At 42.0% G+C, this 22,346-nt stretch overlaps 1 protein-coding gene and 2 long non-coding RNA genes across 3 annotated transcripts in view; 2 read left to right on the top strand and 1 right to left on the bottom strand.

Annotated features, from left to right (window-relative positions):
• Positions 1 to 492: 492 nt before the first annotated feature.
• LOC122658650 lies at positions 493 to 13,279 on the bottom strand. The gene is made up of 4 exons (XR_006332474.1): positions 13,269 to 13,279; positions 10,868 to 10,875; positions 10,552 to 10,554; positions 493 to 898 (listed from the first exon to the last, which is right to left on the bottom strand). It is a non-coding gene; the product is annotated as an uncharacterized LOC122658650 (long non-coding RNA).
• On the top strand, positions 2,548 to 3,169 carry LOC122658648 (thymocyte nuclear protein 1). Its single transcript, XM_043853691.1, has one exon. It carries the CDS (start codon positions 2,595 to 2,597, stop codon positions 3,093 to 3,095), a length of 501 nt encoding a protein of 166 aa, XP_043709626.1. The 5' UTR covers positions 2,548 to 2,594; the 3' UTR covers positions 3,096 to 3,169.
• Positions 7,766 to 22,346, top strand: part of LOC122658649 — a 35,987-nt gene continuing 21,406 nt past the window's right edge. Inside the window, exon 1 of the long non-coding RNA XR_006332473.1 lies at positions 7,766 to 7,933. This is a non-coding gene — a long non-coding RNA (uncharacterized LOC122658649). The remainder of the gene's footprint in view (positions 7,934 to 22,346) is intronic.

Raw genomic sequence — 22,346 nt, 5'->3', positions numbered from 1 at the left:
CCAAAACAATCACAAAACTTCCACTTTGTATGAGTTTTCCCTTCACAACAGACCAATAGAGGTGAGACAAGCGAGATTTCGACTTTGGGGTCAAAATCTCGTCGAGAGGAGGGATTTTATAAGACTTAAGTTGGTCGAGACCAGGATGTGGCAAGATCTCCGCGAGATACCGAGATCTTGGCCGAGATATTGTAATATGCCTGTGATCTCGTCTTGAGGTGCACCGAAACCGAGATAATAGCGAGATCTGGCCGAGATCTTGTACCATGGTTCTGGTTGCAAGTTGTATTTCTCAAGGCAAGAAAGGTCTTACCCCCTTGCGGAGAGGCTGTTTCCCAACTTACCCTTTTTAATCAGACCATCAATCCAAAAAAAACCACTCAAAGTTTGTTTGTCAAATAGATTAATTGAATAAATGAATCAGGGATCCCTTTCTTTTATAGACTCAAAATATGTTAAAACTGTCTAGAGATCCACTTCAATCATCTTCCATTCATTTGTTTTCGTATAACCTTTAAGTGTCCCCTCTATCACACCAATATTATCAATAACCACCATAGAATTCCACAACGACATCAACTATTTGTGTTTGACCTATACCAACACTATGGAGATTATCAACTAAAACTTTTACACCATCTACCAATTGTTGGTGTGATCGGAGCCTAACTGATTGGTCTTGAAGAACCAGTGGGTGATTGTGATATGCCTTAAATTTGTGCACTACCCAACCATTGGAATTTGGTTTAATTAATAGAAAGAAATATTGGACAACCAACTCTAACTTCAGACCGATGAAGTACTTTTTCCCCCTTCCTCAGCTTATCATTATTACATCAATAACCTTCTTGGTAACATACAAACCTCTTTGAAAAAACTTAGGACTTGAATCATCAAACTATGCGAGAACTAAAACCTTTCATCTGAGCACAAGTATTGTAAACGAACAAGCTTCTTCCTAGTTTAAGAAATTCATACCAATATACTGTGTTAGTGCTTCATTTGAATCCTTAGGATGCTGGCCATTCGATTCTTAAAAATCATTCACATCCTCTGTAACCTCAACATCACTATGTTGGGATTCATCTGCAACAGATTGTTGTGTCTCAATGGACATATCTTCTAGTTGAGGGTCCAACTCTGCAGCATCTTCTTGAATTGCTTTCTCCAAATCTGACAATTATTCATTTCCATAAACATCCTCTGTCAAACATCAAACATGACATTCAATGACACACAAATAAGCAATCACATAGAAATAATAATTTTATCTCAATAACACCTACTTTCCCGAAAAATTCTCACATATAAGCAGTTATACTACACATTGCATCATCCTCCATGTCTCTATCAATATGCTCACCTACAAAATATATGCCCCAACAATTCAAACTCAGATTTTTTTACAAACTATTTTTCCTCTCAAGGGTTGAGGATTAATATGCAAGTTAAAAACTTTGTGCAGATGATGATGGAGTCGATGGGTTTTTGGAAGGCTGGTAGTGCTGATCGATTAGGTCTAGTGGTAGCAGTAAAAATAAAGGGAGAAAAGTAAAATAAAAGAAAAGAGATACCTAGAAGTCGAAGTCTAGGTATGGTTGAAGACTCCACCTTAACAGTAAATCCGCAAGCATAATGGCAATTAAGCAGTAAAATCTGACTTTATTCAACTGCAGAAAATGTACAAGACACCCCACATGACAAACTACTACTCCAAGTCCCAAATCCCATCAGAGTTTAGATACACAGCCGACTATGCTGGTCTTTCAGATTAAAGAATACTACAAAAAGCCTAAAAATACAACTTTAATTTGTGAACTTGAGACAGATATATATAATTTCCAGGATAATCTTGTTTTTGTTATTTTTTGCCTTTGATAGGTCAATTTAAAAAATAAGTTAAAAAAAAAAAGGTAAGAGCAAGGGACTTTCAAAAAGAGACTGGAAATATCAACTACCAACTGGGAACAGAGACGGAGAAGGAGGCAGTCAATAGCCTTTAGGAATGGAGACAACAGTCACGGCTCCCGATTATGGGTAGTCTACACGATTGGGAACTCTCCGGCCATCGCTGCACTCGATCGGGATATTCAGATGGAAAAGAATAAGGAGCAGGGGGCTAGTGTCAATAGACTCAATACCCTGGGAACGGAAACGCCAATAGGAACTCGCCGGCAGCCTCTGCACTCGATTGGGACGTTCAGATTTCAGTTCAAAAGGAGAAGAAGAAGGGGGGTTAGGTTCCAAAAACCAGAGAATGGTTGGGGTCTTGGGTATTTGTTTCGTTTTTGCTGTTTTTTTTTTCTTCCCCCCTCCCCTCCCCTGTTTAATTACTTTAATACGCGACCCTTTAAAATCAGCCCTTTTTTTTTTTACAATATGAATGGAGAAATTGAAAAATGGCGCCAAAAGTCTCAAACTTCCTATAGTTCCCGCCAGGGAGGGGTTTGATACTCTCGAGAGAGTTGGTTTTAATTTTGGGAAAAGTCTCTTTTAGAATCTTCTACGGGAGAGTAAATCTATCTAAAGAAGCGTTGGAAATTCTGATGGGATCATCCAAGAGCGAGAAGGAGAGGGAGACAGAAAAAAGGGTAATGGATGGTGGAAAGAACTACTGGCTGCTGAAGACGGAGGTGGGTGAGTGGTCGTGGGAGGACCAAGCGGCCAACGGGGGGATATCAATGTGGGACGGAGTGAAGAACAAGCAAGCTCAGAAGAACATGAAGTCCATGAGAGTTGGTGATCTCTGCTTCTTCTACCACTCCGGTCCCAAAGCACGTCGCATCGTCGGGGTTGTCTCCGTCATCAGGGAGTGGTATACGTATAGTTGCCAAGGCGAAGGCAGCAAGAAGGGCGGCAAGAACGAAGAAGCTGGAGCTGTTGACGTTCGAGCTGTGGGGGAGATGAGGCGACCCGTGGATTTGACGGAGATGAAAGCAGACGATGGGTTGAAGAAGGGTTTCGCTTTGTTCAAGCAACCTCGCTTGTCGGTCGTTCCTGTCCCCAATCATGTTTGGGATCGCCTTTGTGAGATTGGTGGAGGCTATGAACCTGCAGCAGTTGCAACTGCAGATGATGGTCCTGATGATGACTGATGAATGAGCAAAGCCCACAATCATTGGTAATTTGCGCCATAGCTGTATGTAGTAATGCCTAAACAGAACAAGAAACCTCCTTTTTTCCCCTTTGGACATCATTTGTTTATGTGCATTTTGTTCATTTGATGTTCTAAAATTCTAAATGCAACTATGCAATCACCCTTTGTCCAGACTCCAGACAACCTTGTGGTTATCCTTCTAATCTTCTTCATTTTTCCTGGATCTTGATCGAGTGGAATGTGATTCTATCCGTACAACGATCCCAGTAGAAATTGAATCTCAATTGGGTTTCTCACGGCGGGGGTGTCCTTTGGGACCGAGTTGGGTGAGGATTGAGGAAATCCTTGATCATGGGCATCGGTAATCATCCTATTCAGATCGGAATAGGTGGTAACCGATCCCAAATTTTGACAAGTTTGTCGATGCCTGGATAAAAACACCATAGTCGATGGAATAATATTCCTTGAATATGACAATTCTAGGGTTTTTTCAGATCGATTCAAGCTGCTTCCGATCGGAATCCGCATTGACAGCTTCCGTCGATAACACGTTTTTAAATCCTGGGGTGGGAATTTGTTTTTGACCTGTGGGGTGAGAGGTTGTTTGTGACGGAACAATCGCATGATCACATCATCTGTGGGGGGCGGAATTCTTCCCACTCCACCGGTAGAGTGTATATACATTTTACCAGCAAACAGAATATCGAGGTAGGGCAAGGGATGCAAGCATACCGGTACAATTTGAGGATCTGGGGAGCCAGCCATGGCGGGAGCTGGACGGTGCAGCACCCCCTTAAGATCTCGCCATGTGGACTGACTGACATCCAACGGTCAATAATAAAAAACTACTTTAACCTTAAATCCCTGCAGATGAGTCGGGTCACTCCCTAACCCGAAAAACTGACAACTCTTCCTCCTCCAACCTTGCGAACAAGAAAGGGGAACCAGGCAGCAGCGACAACCGACGACTTAGTACCGCACCGCCAAACTCTTCTTCTTCAATGGATTCCGACGAACAGAGCCACCGCCAGATCTAGGTATACTCCCTCTCTCTTTCATTTTCGTTCTTAAGGTCAAACCTAACTCGATTTATGAACTTGGTACAGAGGAAGTGGAAGAAGATTGAAGGGCTAGATCTCTGTGTTCCAATGAGGTTCACCACCGCCTGATTTAGCTATTCCAACGAGAAACCCGCCGTGGTTTGTAAAACTGGTGATTCGGGAACCCAAACTCTCTCACCAGTCACCAGTCACCAGTCACCAGTCATCACTCCTTTTATAATCTCCGCCCATATCCCTCTTCCACATCTCTCCATCTCTCTTTTTTATCTTTTTGGGGTTTCAGTTCTTAGGAAACCTGCAACTGTGAGTCTGGCTTGTAAGACATCCATTGCCCCACTCCCACCTCGTGCTCTTCCCTCCCCCTCCATCTACCTTGTAAAATCCTGAAATGTTCTGTTTCCCCTGTTCTTATTTCCTACATATGGACAAATAGCAGAGCACGAAACCTGAATCCATTAACCCTCTCAAGGAGGGTACCCATTTATAGTAGTTCTCAGGGTAGTTCCCAAATTGCCTGAGAAGTGCACAGAGATACTGCAATATGGTCTACAAAAAGACAGTCAAATCCCCATTATTAACCAAGACCAATGAAGAAATAACTCATTGCAAACCATTACGAAAACACCTCTAGATTTTTTTGGTTGTTCTTCCCAAATTGTTGCATCAGAATTACTAAAAAAAAAAATACAATAATGCACATGAGAGAGAGAGAAGGATCAGGGCAGATGCTAAGTAGAGATTCCAATTTATCGTTGAATTAGAATTTTATCTTTCTTTTTACAATAATACAACTGACCAAAAGTCCAGATCAGATTTGATCCCCACCACGATCCAACTTCAACAATAGAAACCAGTTTTGAAGCTCATGAAGTTGAAGAAAACTCCAAATCACAGAAGCTTCGGGGCATGGGGCGCAGGGAAGAAGACAACGAGGGAGGAGTGGCTGCAGGGTTTGCCTAGAAACAGAGAGAGAGAGAAGTCTGACGTTAGGTTAACTTCTATTCTATTTCACGGTACTGTTCACCGGAGGGAAAGTAAGAAGGGGAGGAAGTTTTCGGGTTAGGGAGTGACCCGACTCGTCTGCAGGGATTTAGGGTTAAAGTAGTTTTTTTTATTATTGACCGTTGGATGTCAGTCAGTCCACATGGCAGGATTTTAAGGGGGTGCTGCACAGTCCAGCTCCTGCCACGGCTGGACAGGAGTCAGATCCCAGATTTGATGCACTCTTAAATAAATTGAGCCCGAGCCAATGTTGGGCTGACCCATTTTGGTTCAAGTTGAGCCCAAATTTTATCCCCACTTGCACCCTTACAATCAGTCTTCAAAGTGCCATCACGAGAAGAAGATTTAACAATGGGATTTTCTTATTGATACCCTTGTGTCAAATATTTATGATTTTACTTTATTGTCCTTGTAGTATAATGCATGTATTTTTTTAATGAAGGTAAATCTTGTTATTTCACATATGTAATAAAAAAAAGTACAAAAACAATGAAAACTTTTGATGATAATAACCTAAGAGGGTGGTTTTCATGCAGGGCCGCATAAGGGGGATGGAATATGATACGAAATAGGGGGCATATGGTCATTTCAATCCCCCATTGTGGGCCTTTGTTTTTTTGAGCCAGATTTTATGCAACACATTAAACCTTCAATCCGGTGCACCATCACGAGCACAGCTTTAACCAAAGTTTTATCCCTACCAAGGGTGGATTCGCTAGCACCCATTCTTGTCTAGCTCTTCTCATAAAATGACCTCAATGCCCTTTATGTATGAACCGCTTGCTCAAAGAATCCTCTCTACGCACACAAAGGCATCAACATGGAAAGGATTTTGAATTTATGGGGTGGGGTGGTCCTTTCACACACTCGTGTTTGGGCATAGATTCACGCAACCTGGCAAAGATAATGGTGTAAATCGGTCCGAAATCAAGTATTTGGTTCGGCTCCAAGGAGTATTAGTATGATCCAAATTCGAACCAAGTCTCGTCTCAGTTCTGAAATTCGATACTCATATTGAACTTGTAAGGTTCTGATTCGGTTCTGGTTCTATTCTGTTCTGAAATTCGGTTCCTACAAGGTTTGGATCCGGTTCTTGTACTATATTGGCACCCAATTTCGGTTCGGTTTCAATTCTAATCGCCAATTCCTATGTTGGATCTGGAAAGTAACCAAGTCCCGCCTTGGTTTTGTTCCTTAATACGGGATTGTAACCAAATTCTATTCAATTTGGTTCGATTCCGACTATTCGGTCAGGATCCAGTTTTAGTTTTTGGTTCCAATTCCAATTTGACACCCTTAAGCAGGGATCTTTTTCCCAATTTTTAAGGGAATAGAACCCTGCCAAGCATGGCTTCTGTACCCAGATACAACTTAGGGCAAAATGACCACTGCACCCCTATGAAATGACTACCCATCCCTGGTTGTGTCTAGCTGTAGGATACGCAGCCTGTCAGTGAACCATCATCCAAATTTTAATTACTTTTGCTTTCCATCCCCTTCACCTCCAACCAGTGGAACTGAATGAGAATTGAATTTGGGATCCAAATAGGGGTGTCAATTCCAAGTGCAGTTTGACAAGCCCGACCCGACCTGATTATTAAATGTATTGGGCTTAAGCCCGACACCTCTAATAATTGGGCGATCCCAGTGTGGGGTCTTAGCCCATCGGGCTTCCAATTGGACAAACTGATTATGAGTCTGAACTAACCCGCCCGGTTTAAACCCAACTTAGCCCGCCCAGTTAAAGCCCGACTTATTTTATATATATTAAATATAAATTAAAGAATGGTAAATAGGCCCACACCTCAAAATAGACATGGATTTCCAAGAAAGTCCATGGCATCAACACTTATTGATCTAGAGTAAAACATTGAAGTAACCATCAATTTCAAGAATTAAACTACAGTTCTGTGAACTTAATTGTAAATTGTAATAGAAAGAAAATCTAAGTCACTTAGTTCCTAGTTCCTACCTATTAAATCAGTTTCATATACACAAGGATAGCCTTGTCTTTCTACAAACTCGATCACAGATTTGGGAATATAAAATTGGAAGAGAATAAGATTAATTATAACCATTCAGATGTAGGGAAAACATATTTAGTATTTACCAAACTATATCTTGCTATTCTTACAACCAAAAAAAAAAGACTATCTAGCTATTTACCATGGGCTAGAAAAAGATCAATGAAAGCTTCCAACAAAACACATTTACATAACACTGTTTAGTTAAAGCCTGGTTAAGAGGTAAACAGGTCCATAACCCGATTAAGACCTGATTCTAGTACCCAAGTATAGCCCGAGACCGATCGAGTTCGATTGATACCCCTAGATCCAATGCGAGAATGGATCATACAAACGTACTATCAGGTGATCAACATACATGTGAGAATCAATCACATATTAATTTTATTTCTATAAATACCCCTCCCCTTCATAAATGGCAAAAGTAGGACAGGTGATTGACTCTCACATGTGCTCTCATCTGTTACTACGTGCAGAGGATCTGAACTCGTCCAATGCTGGCCTAAAAATCCTCAAATGTCGTAGGGCTATCGTTAACCGATGCGAACTCAACTCGTTTCAATTTCCACTTGGGGATTCTGTCACGTATATTGGGGGCATCAGATATCTCAAAGAGGACACGATCTGCGGTATCTAAAAGAAAAGCTCGCCCTTGCACAGAGGGATTGCTAGAATCGTACAGTGAAAAAACTGAAAATGTTCCACAGAGGAAGGTTTCTATCGGCGCCAATGGTGCTCGGAGCAGTGCTGTAAGTTTTCTTTTTCTTTTCAACTGGATGTCCTGTAATTGATCGGTATGGTCTCTGGATTATCGCTTCCTCTCTATGTATTTGCAATTTTTTTTTTGTAGGAGTACTTTTATCAATATGCTTTGAAGGATAGATCTGATCCATAGTTCAAGTGATCTATTTGAATTTGTATTTTACACCTGCATGTTCTGAGTTATTTTTTTCAATTTCTATAATTACGTATAAGTGTTACTTCAAATGCATTACTGCAGTATCATTGTAATATTTGTTAATTTCTGGGATCAGGACAGTTTACTTTTCAAATTATTATCGAGTAGGACTGTAGGAGAATTATTTGATGTAAAATGTGAACCAGGGGATGGATAAAAGCTTCAAAGAATACAGGTCAAGTAGGTGGAACTTAACCTAAAACATAATTGCATTGGTCAAGACTGGCATTAAGATAATACTAGTTCTGTGGCTTCTCCAGACGGCAATTATTTCCGTATTGTGATTTTTTTCATGGTAAGGAATATAATGATAAAAGTACCAAGTAGGCTCTGCATCATTCTCAAGTCTGTGAACTGCGGACAATCTTAACTATATCCTGGAGATTACTAGGGAAGATGGGTCTATTGTGGAGGACCCTAATCTTATTAAAGGGGAGGCAGTCAAGTATTTTGTTCTGTTAGCTTGGAAGTTACCTGCTTCATATTTCAGCTTGGAAGTATTTTGTTCTTGTAAGCGGCCCTTGGTTGGTTAGAAGGAAACCATTGAGCTGCTATGGTGAAGGTGAGGTGCTGAGAGTGGAGAAGGTGCTGCTATGGTGATGGTGAGTTTCTGAGAATGGAGAAGGTGCTGCTATGGTGAAAGTGAGGTACTGAGAGTGTAAACGGTAATTCTGTTATGGCCAGTGGGTCATTCCCTCCTCTCCAAGTTGGTGATGCTTTTGAGAAGAATGGTGTTGCATGGTCGTCTCTGTTCTTGGCCTGTCCATCAAGAGATGAAGGATTCAATCTTTAGTTTATTGAGCCGAGCATGGTGAATGGAAGGTGCATTGCACAGTGTTCTTCTAATTTAGTGAAGAAAGAAGTTGAATGGTGGCAGAATGCACTTGTTGGCCATTTTATTGGGGGGTGACCTTCCAATTTACTAAGGAGTCTTTGATGAAGCAGTGGAAAGTTTCAGGCCATGTTGATGTTAATCTTCTAGAGAGTGGCCTGTTTATTTGTCGTTTTAATGTGGAGGAAGCCAATCTAAAAGTAATGGAAGAGGGTCCTTGGTATGTTCAGAGGAAATCTCTGATTTTGCGTCCATGGAGTCCTAAATCCAGCTTGAAGGAAATTGAACTTTGTTCTATCCCAGTTTGGTTTAGCTTCCCCAATTTACCTTTTCATTATTGGTCTTAGAGGCACTAAGCAGGATTGGAAGTGTCATTGGCAAGCCGGCCGTTAGTTATAAGATGACGAAGACTAAAGAAAGACTTTCTTTTGCTAGGCTCTGGGTTGATTTGTCTACTGCATATGAATTGCTCGACTTCATTCCAATCCTTAATGAAGATGGAGTTGTTTTTGAGTAGGAAATTCTTTATCGCTAGAGGCCATCTCGTTGCTCTATTTGCAAGGCTTTTGACCACTCCTCCAATCACTGTATTAAGGAGAAACCACCATTAATTCGGAAGGAATGGAAGCCGAAGTCATCTAGCTCTTTGCAGCAAGGTTATGTGGGTGCAACTGCTCCAGTGATACTAGAAGTGATGGTGAACTACCAGAAGTGGTAGCCAGTGGTATAGAAGGTGGCATAGAAATGGTGGCCGGTGGCAACATTGATTCTACATCTTGAAATTTGAATATTGAGTCAATTTGGGAAGATGTTAATGTACATTATGAATAGATCGGATTAGGAAGGGATAATAATGAGTTTTTACATGGTTATTGGGTTGGGGAAGGGAAACAATTCAAATGTTGCTGACAATTCGGGTATTTTAATAGCTGCCAACTAGTTTGCTCTATTGGAGAATATGAGGGAGGCTGATGGGGTTTTTTTTCAAAGGTACTCTTGAGGAAGACCTTGATTGTAATTAGATGGAGCATATACTAGCTAGTGGGGGACTAATCGAAAGAATTAGGTGTGAAAAAAAGGGAATGGTGGCTAAGGAGGTGATAAGGATGGAGACAGCCCGTGGGGATGTTAGTGAGGGAACTAGGTGTGAATAGGTTAAGGATTTGATGGCTGAGGAAGTGAGGGGGTTGGGGATAGCTGGTTGTTAGTGAAGGATCTAGGTGTGAACTTGTCGAGGATTTGGTGGCTAAGGAGGTGGTGGGGATGGGACATTTCATGGTGTTGGGCAGAGGACTTTGGAAAAAGAGCAGGTTTTTCAGGAGTAAGTTGGTGGAGGTCCTTGTTGCTTCTGACCTTTCCTCTTCTCTCTCCCTTGAGGAAAGCTTCCTTAAACAGAAATCCAGAATCAAATGGCTTGACCTCGGCGACTCTAACACCGCCTTCTTCCACCGCTCTCTCAAAGCCCGCTCCAACTCCAACTCCATCCTCTCTCTTACTTCCTCTAATGGCACTGTCCTCTCCTCTGTGGATGCCATCAAAGCCGAAGCTGTGAGCTACTTCACTGATATCTTTTGCACCCCCTCCTCCCATACCCCCCTCCCTGCAGACCTTATCAACAAATTCATCCCCCCCACCTCCTCAACTCCCTCAGCTCCATCCCCTCCGACTCTGAGATCACCTCCGCTGTTCGCTCCCACAAAGCTAGTAAAGCTCCTGGTCCCGATGGATTCAGCATGGGATTTTTCACCACTTGCTGGGACATCATCGGTGTTGAGCTTATCAGTGCCATTAAGAGCTTCTTCTTCAACCCTCAACAGATCCAAAATATCAACCATACCTTCCTCTGTCTCATCCCCAAATCCTCTGGAGCTTCTTCCATGTCTGACTTCAGACCCATCTCCCTTTGTAATCTCCTCTACAAGTTCATTGCTAAAATCCTTGCCAACCGGCTAAGCCTTGTCATTGATTCCCTTGTCAGCCCCAACCAATCTGCCTTCATTGCTGGGAGAAGCATCTCCGACAACATCATCCTCTACCAGGAAATTGTCCGAGGCTTTGACCGAAAGTCCCACTCTCCTGCCGCTCTCTTAAAGATTGACATCTACAAGGCTTTTGACTCCATCCGTTGGGATTTCATCTCCCAAGTCCTCCTCAGGATGTCCTTCCCCCCCATTTTTGTCAACTGGATCCACTCCTCGCTTCTCTGTTCTCCTGAATGGCAGTCCTGCTGGTTTTTTCCCCTCCTCAGTTGGTATTCGCCAAGGTTGCCCCCTCTCTCCTTATCTCTTTTGCCTGTCCCTTGAGGTTCTCTCTCGAAGTATCCAGTCCAAAACTGACCTCCACCTCATCTCCCCTATCCCTAAGTGTAAGCCTACCAACCTGACCCACCTTGCCTTCGCTGATGATCTCATGATCTTCTCTAAGGCTGACCCTCTCTCCATTGCTTCCATCATGTCCTCCCTTAACCTTTTTCAGGGCCTCTCAGGTCTCCGCATTAACCTTTTAAAGTCCCAGATTTTCCTGGCCGGAGTCTCGGACACCACCAAAGCCTCCCTCTCCTCCCTCACCGGCTTTACCATTGGCACCCTCCCTGTCCGCTACCTAGGCCTCCCCCTCATCCCTGCCAGGCTTTCAGGCCACCATTGTTCCCCCATCCTGGATCTTCTTCGCAAGAGGTTGCAGCTTTGGAAAGCCAAGCTTTTATCTTATGCAGGTCGCCTCGAGCTTATCAGATCGGTGCTCCAGTCTTGCTACATTTATTGGAGTGGAGTTTTTGGCCTCCCAAAGGCTACCATCAAGGCGGCTGAATCTATTATGTGTGCCTTCCTTTGGAAAGGTGTGGACTCTGCCAGATTCCTTCATCCTTTGAGCTGGGCCTCCCTCTGTGTTCCCAAATCTGAAGGAGGCCTGGGGCTAAGGAGAATAAAAGATGTCAACATTGTTGGGTCCATCAAACTTATTTGGAAGATCCTCACCAACAAAACCTCCATCTGGACTTCTTGGTTGTAGTAGAGATTCCATCTGGACCGTTAGTCCGAGGGCTGACTCCTCTTGGGTTTGGCGTAAAATTCTGCAGATGAGACATTTAGCTAGGGACGCCATTTCGTGCTCAATAGATGATGGTACGTCCACCTTTCTTTGGCTGGATAAGTGGCACCCTTCTGGTGTACTCTCTTCTATTGTGAGCCCCAGAGATATCTACTCCTCCGGATTGGACAGATTTGCCCATGTTGCTGCTATCATCACCAGAGGCTCTTAGTCCCCTCCCACCTCCCCTCCCCCTCTCGCTGACCTTTGGAGATCCCTTCCCCCCATCCCCCCAGGGCATCGAGGTAGAGGTGACACCATCTTTTGGCTCCCCTCCCAATCGGGCAGATTCAGCTCTCACTCTGCTTGGGATTTGGTTAGACACAGAGGGACCCCTTGTCCTTGGTATAGAGTTGTTTGGTTCCGTGGTCACATACCTCGTCATAGCTTCACCGCATGGCGCGCCCTTGCTAGCTGCCTTCCTACACAAGCCTTCCTTATTTATCAACATATTCAGGTCCCTCCCAACTGCTGTCTCTGTTGGAATGGGACTGAAGATGTCGCTCATCTTTTCTTTTCTTGCCCCTTTGCTGCCTCCATTTGGACCCGTGTTCTCCGCCATTGTTGGCCAAGTCGTCGCACTCCTCTTCCTCTCAGTAGGGAATGGATTTGGATTGACATGACATTCGGAGGGAAGTCGATCTGCGACTCGGTGGCAAGATTGCCTTTTGTGCCACTATCTCTCACATTTGGATGGAGCGCAACCTTAGAAGATGGACATCCAACTCCCGCTCTTTCGACATGATTTGGAAGGCCATCTTTTTTGATGTTTCATCTAAAGCTAGATCCCTCCCCCTCCGTGATGTGAAGGATTCCCCAAGGAACAGGCTCATTGTTGTCTCCTGGGGCCTCACTACATCCATTTTGCGCCCTAACTAGCCCCTAGTTTCGGCTTGCTGCCCTTGGGCTTGTATATTCCCTCTTTTTCTTCGTAATTAAATTTTTATTCATCCAAAAAAAAAAAAAAGTTGGTGGAGGTGATGATTTTGGTAATACCAATATTGTGCTCACACTTGCTACCTCATCTAATAAGCCAAGAATGGAGTAGAATTTCAAGGAGCAGGTAAGGAGAGGTGATGATTTTGTCAACAAAGGTTCTATGTTCTCCCTTGTCACCTCATCTAATAAGTCAGGAAAGAAGGAGATTTTTATGGAGCTGGTATGAGGAGGGGTGATGTTTTTGTTAATAACAATTCTATGTTCACACTTGACACCTCATCAAATAAGTAAAAAATATGTTTTTAACAGGCTAAGAACTGGGGGAGAAGACTTTGTGATTAGCAATAATTATGTGTTCACACCAGCCATGTCATCAGATGGAGATACTATAGAGAAGGGTGAATTAAATGATGATTTGTCTCCCCAATCTGTGCTAAAATCAATCATAATGGTGGATCAACAACAAATTCTATGCAAAGAGAATCTTGGGGGCGGATTTAAAGGTATATTGATTTCTGATGCTACTACTTTGAGTAAAAATGAGAGGCCAATGGTGAGGGGTCATCCCATAGATGACTATTAACCTAGTTCCTACAAGGAATATGGGCCGTGATAAATATTTAGAGTTGGCCTAAGTAAGATTGAAAATTAGATTCCAAATCCACATGTATTGGTGGATATTAGTATTAGGGCCTGTAAGGTGAACTCAAATGAGGATTATGTTAGGCCTAGAAAGGCTCGTGGAACAAATTCAAAAGTGGGTCAGTTATAAACGCGCTTTGTTGGATTATAAGGGGGCTTCAATGCTCCTGAAAAGCATAGGGCTGTCAAGAATTGTTACGAGATGTGAAATATAGAATGTTTATTATGGTGGAGACTAAAGTGAAGGATGGGAGTATTGACAGCATTTTTACCCCTTTTAAACAAGGCTGGAAGTTTGTGCATAATTGTGAGCCAACCTTTTTCACTCGAATCTGAATGGGCTGGGACATGAGTGCCTCTGAGGTCGACCTAATTAAGATAACAAACCAGATAACTCATCTTTTGGTTTCGGTTGTTGGAAGTTCACTGGTTTTCTGTTGTACGGCTGTTTTTAAGAGTAACTCTATAGAAAAGAAGGGGTTTGTGGAGAGATATTGTTACTATTTCTCAAAGCATGACTACCCCTTGGAATCTTTTGGGGGACTTCAATGTTGTGAGGTATCAGAGGGAGAAATATGGAGCTGATCCTATTTAGTAGGGGGTTGTTGATGAGTTTAACAATTTCTTATTGGGAAAATTACTTGGACACCCCCCGTACTATGGCCATTTTGCTTACGATTACCAACGTTTGAAACAATTACTTGACACCCCCCGAAACCTGATGGTGTTAGTCTGCTGTTAGTGTTTAAATGAAAATGTCTATTGTACCCTTATCACTTATTTAATAGAAAACAGTAAAATTAAAATTACCAAAGTACCCTTCTTCTTCTTCTTCTTAACCCCTCATACGAACCCAATCAACAGGGGATTTTAGAACTCGATGCCCAAATCTAGCGCCTCTGAAGTCCAGGTATTAACTCACCTAAATCGCAAGTCCAGAGTACCTACATCTGAATCTGTACCTGGCGGTAACAATGGAGTTGCAAATCTGACGCACTGTTGCATCAGATTTGCAACAGTGGGAGCTTTAGCAACAGCAGCTTCTTCGACTTCAGTTCACAGTGAGCAAAAAAAACAGATAAAATCGGATCTGTTTTAAAGGGGTAATTTTCAGTTGCAAGCCCTAGATAAGAGAGAGAAGAAATTAGGGTTTCTGCGAATGCCCAATCCCTTCTTTTAGTTTCAGTGGCTGGGGTTCGAGGAGCTGCTGCCATAACGAGAATGGATCTTTAAAGCTTTATTGGCTCATCGCCTCATCCAGACAATCCTGCAAGAGTGCTAACACACACCTATATATATTCTTTTGAAATAAATTATATTAAATCGATGGGCTGTCCGGTAGAGGTTGAAGGAGCAGGATGGGAGTGATTCTCGGTTTCTCGCCCTCTCTGCTCTTCTTCTTCTTCTTCTCTTTTTTTTTTTTTTTTTTTTTTTCAATTGGTGGAACCCTAGAGGGAGTAGGGGTGGAGTTGCAGAGCGATAAGTCCCAAGCTAAGTAGAAAACAAAAAAAATTAAAGGACTGGTTTTTAGCAGATTAACATGAAACTGAAGTAAGGAAAAAAGCTGAAATTATGGAGTTGAATTAGGGAGCAATTCAGCCGAAAACAAAAGATTTCGATATCTGAAATTAGGGAGAAGCAATTTGATGGAATTCTGGGCAGATTATAGTGGTCAAAAAAAGAGAAGAGTAACAAAAAATATTAGTTATAGGAACCAGAGGGAGAAATGACAAAATAGATGCAAATTTTGAGATTCAAAAGGAGAGAATCGAGGTTTTTACCTCTATGAACAGAGGAATCCCAAGTCGTTCCATTTAAGCAAGCAAGCATTGATTCCATGAAAAACCAGCAAAAATTAGTCTTTTTGATCTATTTTATTCCATCAATGGCAGATCGAACGGAAATAACATAAAGGAGAAATCTTTCAAATTCACCTCAGTCTAAACTTGAATCCCTCGAGCGAACACCGTTGTATTTCAAAGTCCAAAATTTGATTTCTTCAAACCCAGAAAGGAAGCATGTGTATCTTCTCTTGCCCTAGAAGTGTAGAACAGCGAGAGGGAAAAGGAGGGTTCAGACTTCATAAATCATCTTCATTCTCTCCCGATCATTACAGTCGCAATTCTACAGTGTAAAGCTTTCTACTACTAATTCTTGTTCTGTTTCAGTCCCAGCTATTCCCTCCCCGAGGCAAAAACCACGGTAGATAATATTTTTCTGTTAGAAGATTCTGGAGAGATTTATTAGGGTTTGTATCTGAAATCGATTAAGGGTTTGGGTTATTTTTATTAGAAATTTGTTTAAGAACAGAGAATTTTTTCTGAAATCAATTAGGGTTTGAATCTGAAATCGTTGGGTTGCAGGAAGAAGGAGAAGAAGAAGAATGAGGAAGAGGGTAAAAGGGTCACTTCACTACCTTTTAAGGGTAGTTTAGGCATTACAAAAAATTTAACCGATGACATCATCACTTAATTAACAGACAGGACCTACTTGAAAGAAATGATAAAATACAGGGGGTGTTCAAGTAATTGTTTGAAAAGTTGGGGAGTCTAAGCAAAATGGCCATAGTTTAGGGGGTGTCCAAGTAATTTTCTCTTTCTTATTTGATGCGGAATTGACAAACTTAAAATTGAAAGGAGAACTTTATAGTTGGAGTAATGGTCAAGCTGGTCAAATTAGTAGGTATGTTGAATTCAAATTATTCATTTTAACACACATGTAAGAACTAGTGTGGGGCTGAAATCAGGGAGAGTCTTTTCTCCCAATTTCTATGAGAAATGCAGGGCCAAAATTTCTTTGGATTTGACCCAAGCTAGACCAAAAAAGAGGTTGGGCCTTGGTGCAACGGTAAGGTTGCTCCATTGTGACCAAGTGGTCACATGTTCGAGTCTGGAAACAGCCTCTCTGAGAAAGCAGGGATAAGTCTGCGTACATTATGACCCTCCCTAGACCCTTTCAGTGGCGGGAGCTTCGTGCACTAGGTACACCTTTTTTTGCCAACTTAAACCAAAAACCAGATTTCAGCCTCAACATATTCTGGTGGCAAAGTCCACAGGTTTCTAAGGCTAGTTCGAATGAGTGTACTGCTAGGCCTTAGAAGGCCTGTGGACCTTATTCAAAGTGTTCATCCTCAATGAAAATTCTGTGTAGGAATACTAGGGCCAACTTGACCAAGACTCTATCGCTTAGAACAAATCTTATTTTGGCCATCCTGACCATTACTCCAAGTCAAGGTTCTAAAACTCGGGTTTCGACTAGCCAGAGACCGAGTTCGTCTCGGTTTCGACCATATCTTGGTTGAAACCTTGGACTTTCTCCAGGCTATCTCGAACCTTGGTTTCGAGGCCTAGAAGTTGTTTTTTTGCCCTGATTCTTGTTGTGTTGCTGCCTATTTTTGACATTTTTAACCCAATCCATGCATTAGTTTCACATAGAGAACACTAAAAATATTACTTGTGGTTTTGATCCAAGTTTGATATTGTATATTGTTCTTGAACATGGTATCGAATAAGGTTTGACCGGAACATAACTCCTTCAATATAAATCATATTTAAGCAATCTTGGATTTGTTAGAGAGCATTGTTTTGCTAGCTTTCCAAGAAGTCCAAGATTGCTTAAATCTGATTTATATTGAAGGATTTATGTACCGGTCAAACCTAATTTGGTGTGCGCGAATGCTGTCAAAATCGCTCTGAATGAAAATATTTTTTTGGACATCAAAACAAATGAATATTTTACTGCACTTTTGGTTTTTAGCAATGTTTTACCATATTAAGATTTATGGAATTTTTAAATTTGAGAAAAACCCTAGCATTTGGTAGTTGAAAATTGCATCTACCGGTGAAAATCCAGTTTTTGTTCTTGAACTGGGAGGTTGACTTTTGTCCTTTTGGAATTTGATTTTTTAACTATTTTTATTGGATTCAAATAGGGGGTATTTGCTTATTTATGAATAATATCTTAAGTAAATGAACATAACTAAGTGTCTGTCTTGGTTTCTGGCATAAATACCTGTTTGTCCTAGTTTCGAGCCAAGTTTTCCCAAGTTTCGATGGGCATAAAAGTGTCAAAACTACCAAAATATGGTCAAAACCAATCGAAACCATCGAAACCTGGTCGAATCCAAGGATTTTATAAAGTCACCCTTCAACTCGTCTCGGAAACCTACGAAACCGAGTTAACTCGGTGGTTTCGACAGGTTTCGGTCGAGTTTATCTTCCATGCTCCAAGTGGAAAGCTCTCCTTTCCATTTTAACTCTAATAATTTTGCATCAAATAAGCAACTGTTAAACTCATCAACAGCCCCTGCTGCATAGGATCACCTCCATATTTCTCCCTCTAATCCCTTAGAACATTGAAATCCAACCCAAAAGAGTCCAAGTGGTAGTCATGCTTTGAGAAATAGTAACAATATCTCTCCATATACCCCTTCTTTCTTCTATAGAATTATCCCCATAAACCCCTGTACGAATATCCACCAATATCATGGCCCATATTCCTTGTAGAACCGGATCAATAGAGTCATCTATAAGATGACCCTTCATCTTTGGCCTCTCATTTTCCCTTAAGGTATTAGCATCAGAAATTAGTATACCTTCAAATCCGATTCTCCTTGATTAGAATCTATTGCTACTCCACCGTATTGATCGAGCTTGGCATAGATTGAGGAAACAATTCATCATTTAATTCACCTTCTTCAATAGTATCTTTGTATGATGGCATGGCTGGTGTGAACACTGGTTTAAATCACCTGAGGACACAATTGATTTGTGCATCCCATCTTCCTCCTCCCCCCCCTTCTTTCCAAAGTACAGGCACCTAAGACGGAGAGAGAAGGGGAACCCGGGGGTACATTGGAAGAGGGGTATTTCAGTTTATGGAGTAAATTCCAATGTCTGTATACGATATTACAACATGGATTATTTGTTAGGTTCTTGTTAAAAGAGAGATGTAGAGAATGCTTGAATGAATAAATCGATCATTCAGGCCTTGTTTATATAAAGAACAGAATTACAACTGAAAATAGAAACTTAACTTAGTCCTAGTCCTACTAGGAATTCCTAATACAACTAGGAATCCCAAACTAGGACTCGGCTGGGGAAAAACAATAAAAGGAATAAAAAATAAAGAAAAAGAAACCTAAATAAAGTGGGACTAACCACCCTAACTCGACTAGGACGACTCCTAGTAAGCTAGGACAGGTAGGACCAATCCTAGTGGATCTAGGACTGCTTACCCCAATCGGGTAAGCAGTAAGCAGCCTATTTCAACACTCCCCCTCAAGTTGGAGCAAAGATGTCAATCATGCCCAACTTGACTAAATTGGGATGAAACAATTTTCCAGACAATCCCTTGGTGAAGATATCAGCAAGTTGATCCGCAGATGTCACAAAAGGAATACAAATCAGCCCATCTTCTAACTTTTCTTTGATGAAATGCCTATCCACCTCAACATGCTTGGTACGATCATGCTGTATAGGATTGTGTGCTATACTGATTGCAGTCTTGTTGTCACAGTACAACATCATAGGAAGACGAATAGGAGCACCAAGATCTTGTAACAACCCTTTAAGCCAGAGTAACTCACAAATACCCTGTGCCATAGCTCGAAACTCAGCTTCGGCACTAGAATGGGAAACAACATTTTGCTTCTTGCTACGCCACGTGACAAGATTTCCACCTACAAAGGAGCAATACCCAGAAATAGACTTGTGATCTGCAGAACCAGCCCAATCAGAATCAGTGTATGCTTCTATCCGTAGATGACCATGCGTAGACAAAAAAATTCTTTTTCCAGGAGCTGACTGCAAATAGTGTAAGATACGAAGAACAACCTCCATATGAGAAGCATAGGGATCATGCATAAACTGGCTTACAGTACTCACGGCGATAGCAATGTCAGGACGAGTGTGTGAGAGATAAATCAACTTCCCTACAAGTCTTTGATACCGGCCTTTATCAACAGGCTCCCCTTCTTTCTCCTGGAGTCGAATAGTAGGGTCCATAGGAGTATTTGAAGGATGGCAGAAGAGCAACCCGGTTTCAGCTAATAAGTCTAGGACATACTTCCTCTGGGAGAGAAAAATGCCTTTAGAAGATCTGGCCACTTCAATCCCAAGAAAATATCGTAATTTCCCTAGATCTTTAATCTCAAATTCTTGTCCAAGGAAAGTCTTCAATCGTTTGATCTCATCACCATCATTACCAGTAACTACTATATCATCGACGTAGACTATAAGACCAACGAGTTTTTCACCAGTCCTCTTTATAAAGAGTGTGTGATCAGCATTACTTTGCTTATAGCCCACAGAAATCATAGCTTTGTGGAACCGGCCAAACCATGCTCGAGGTGACTGCTTCAGCCCATAAAGTGCACGCTTCAGTTTACACACTTTTCCTTGGTTTCTGTCACAAGAGAACCCTGGTGGGACGTCCATATACACCTCTTCATCCAGTGCTCCATTTAGGAAGGCATTTTTTACATCTAGCTGCTGCAAATCCCATCCAAGGTTGACTGCACAAGATAATAGCACACGAATAGTATTCAACTTTGCAACAGGTGCAAAAGTTTCCTGGTAATCAATGCTGTATGGCTGAGTAAACCCCTTGGCCACGAGCCGTGCCCTATACCTATCCACAGTGCCATCAACCTTCTGTTTCACCACAAACACCCATTTGCATCCAACGGTTTTCTTCCCAGGTGGAAGAACCACAAGCTCCCATGTGTTATTTTTCTTCAAGGCCTCCATTTCTTCCATTATAGCTGCCTTCCACTTTCCGTCTGATAGAGCTTCTTGCCAATGGTTAGGAATACGAACAGAAGAAAGAGAGGAAACAAAAGCATGAAAGGATGGGGAAAGTGAGTTATAAGAAACAACATGAGATATGGGATGCTGAGGGCAAGTCCTAACACCTTTGCGAAGAGCAATAGGTAATTCAGGAGAAGGAATATTACCAGGTGGAGAGGCAGGTTCTGGATCCAGGTTCGGTAATTGGATGGGTACTGGAGTAACAGTTGATTGAACCTGCTTATGTTTCCTTCCATAGGTCTTCACAGTATGGTCATCAATCCTCCTCTGAAATTCACTTATAGTCCTCTGGATAGGAGTCTGGACCGGGGTAGGTTGCTCCTCTTGAATAGAGATAGTCTCCCCCTGTATAGGAACCTCTCCCCCTGAGTCAAGGGAAGTACTGGGAACAGGCCGAACTGGTTCAGACTCGTGGTAAACAGACTAAAGTGGAGGTGGAGAGTCTATAGTCAGCACATCTTCACTAACACTCTCCCCCTGAAGAGGTGGAGACACATAATATGAAACATGTTCATGAAAAACAACATCCATGCTAACAAAAGTCTAGCGGGAAGGAGGGTAATAACACCTGTACCCCTTTTGGGTAGCAGAGTAACCCAAGAAAATGCAGCGGAGACTACGTGGGTCAAGTTTACCAGGGGACCTTGTATCCCTGGCATAACAAACGCAGCCAAACACCTTAGGTGGGACTATGAAGGAAGAAGAGCCAAGTAATAGTTCAATTGGGGCCTTGGAAAGAAGAACCCGACTGGGCAGCCTATTAATTAAATAGGCTGCAGTAAGAACTGCATCTCCCCAATAAAGGGAAGGGACATTGCGAGCAAACATAAGAGCTCTAGCCACCTCCAAGAGGTGGCGATTTTTCCTCTCAGCCACACCATTTTGGGCTGGAGTGTCAACACAGCTAGTCTGATGGAGGATTCCATGGGCAACAAGGTATTTTTGGAACTGACCTTCCGTATACTCTTTCCCATTGTCACTCAAAATTTTAAGAGTGGCAGTAAATTGGGTCTTAATTAATTGATGAAAGTGCTGAAAGCAAGAAAAAACTTCATTTTTTGTGTGCATAAGGTATACCCAAGTGAACCTAGAATAGCAGTCAATGAAAGTGACATACCACTGATGGCCAGTCAGGGAAGCTTTCCTACTAGGCCCCCATACATCAATATGAACAGTATGAAATAAGGAAGAGGATCTCTTATTAGAAATAGGATAAGTTGAACGTGTCTGTTTAGCCAAGACACAAGGTTCACAAAAAAAATCTTCCCTATTACAATCCTTAACTAATGCTGGAAGTAAATTTGATAAAGTTCCTAAGGGGGGATGGCCTAGTCTAGAGTGCCATTTATGTATTTCAGAAGAGAAAGATGCCGAAGGTAAAGACTGAGTAGGTGTAGGATCTCCATCAAGCAGGTACAATCCGCCATGCACTTTGCCCGATCCAATCGTCTTCCTCGAGTCCAGCTCCTAAAAAACACAGTGAGTTGGAAAAAAAATCACTTTACAATTTAGGGATTTAGTGATACTGCTAATGGAAAGAAGGTTCGATGTAAATTTGGGAATATGCAACACAGATGACAGGGTAAGGGAAGGAGAATAACCAATGGATCCTTTCCCTGAGATGGAGGAGAGGGACCCATCAGCAATTTTGACTTTATCCTTACCAGAAGCAAGAGAATATGTATAAAAAAGGCTAGAAGAACCTATCCTGTGATCAGTAGCACCGGAGTCTATGATCCATGAAGTGGATAGTACCGATGCACAATGACCAGCAAAAGAAATACCTGTACGGGTAAAGAAGGAACCTGAATTGGCAGCAGACGGAGTAGAAGCAGCGGATGTGTTCAATATACGACGGAGAGCCTGGAGTTCTTCCTGGGAGAAACCGATGTCAG

The sequence above is a fragment of the Telopea speciosissima genome, chromosome 4 (assembly GCF_018873765.1).
Source record: "Telopea speciosissima isolate NSW1024214 ecotype Mountain lineage chromosome 4, Tspe_v1, whole genome shotgun sequence".
Classification (NCBI taxonomy): Eukaryota; Viridiplantae; Streptophyta; class Magnoliopsida; order Proteales; family Proteaceae; genus Telopea; species Telopea speciosissima.
This window is presented reverse-complemented; position numbering and strand designations above follow the sequence as displayed.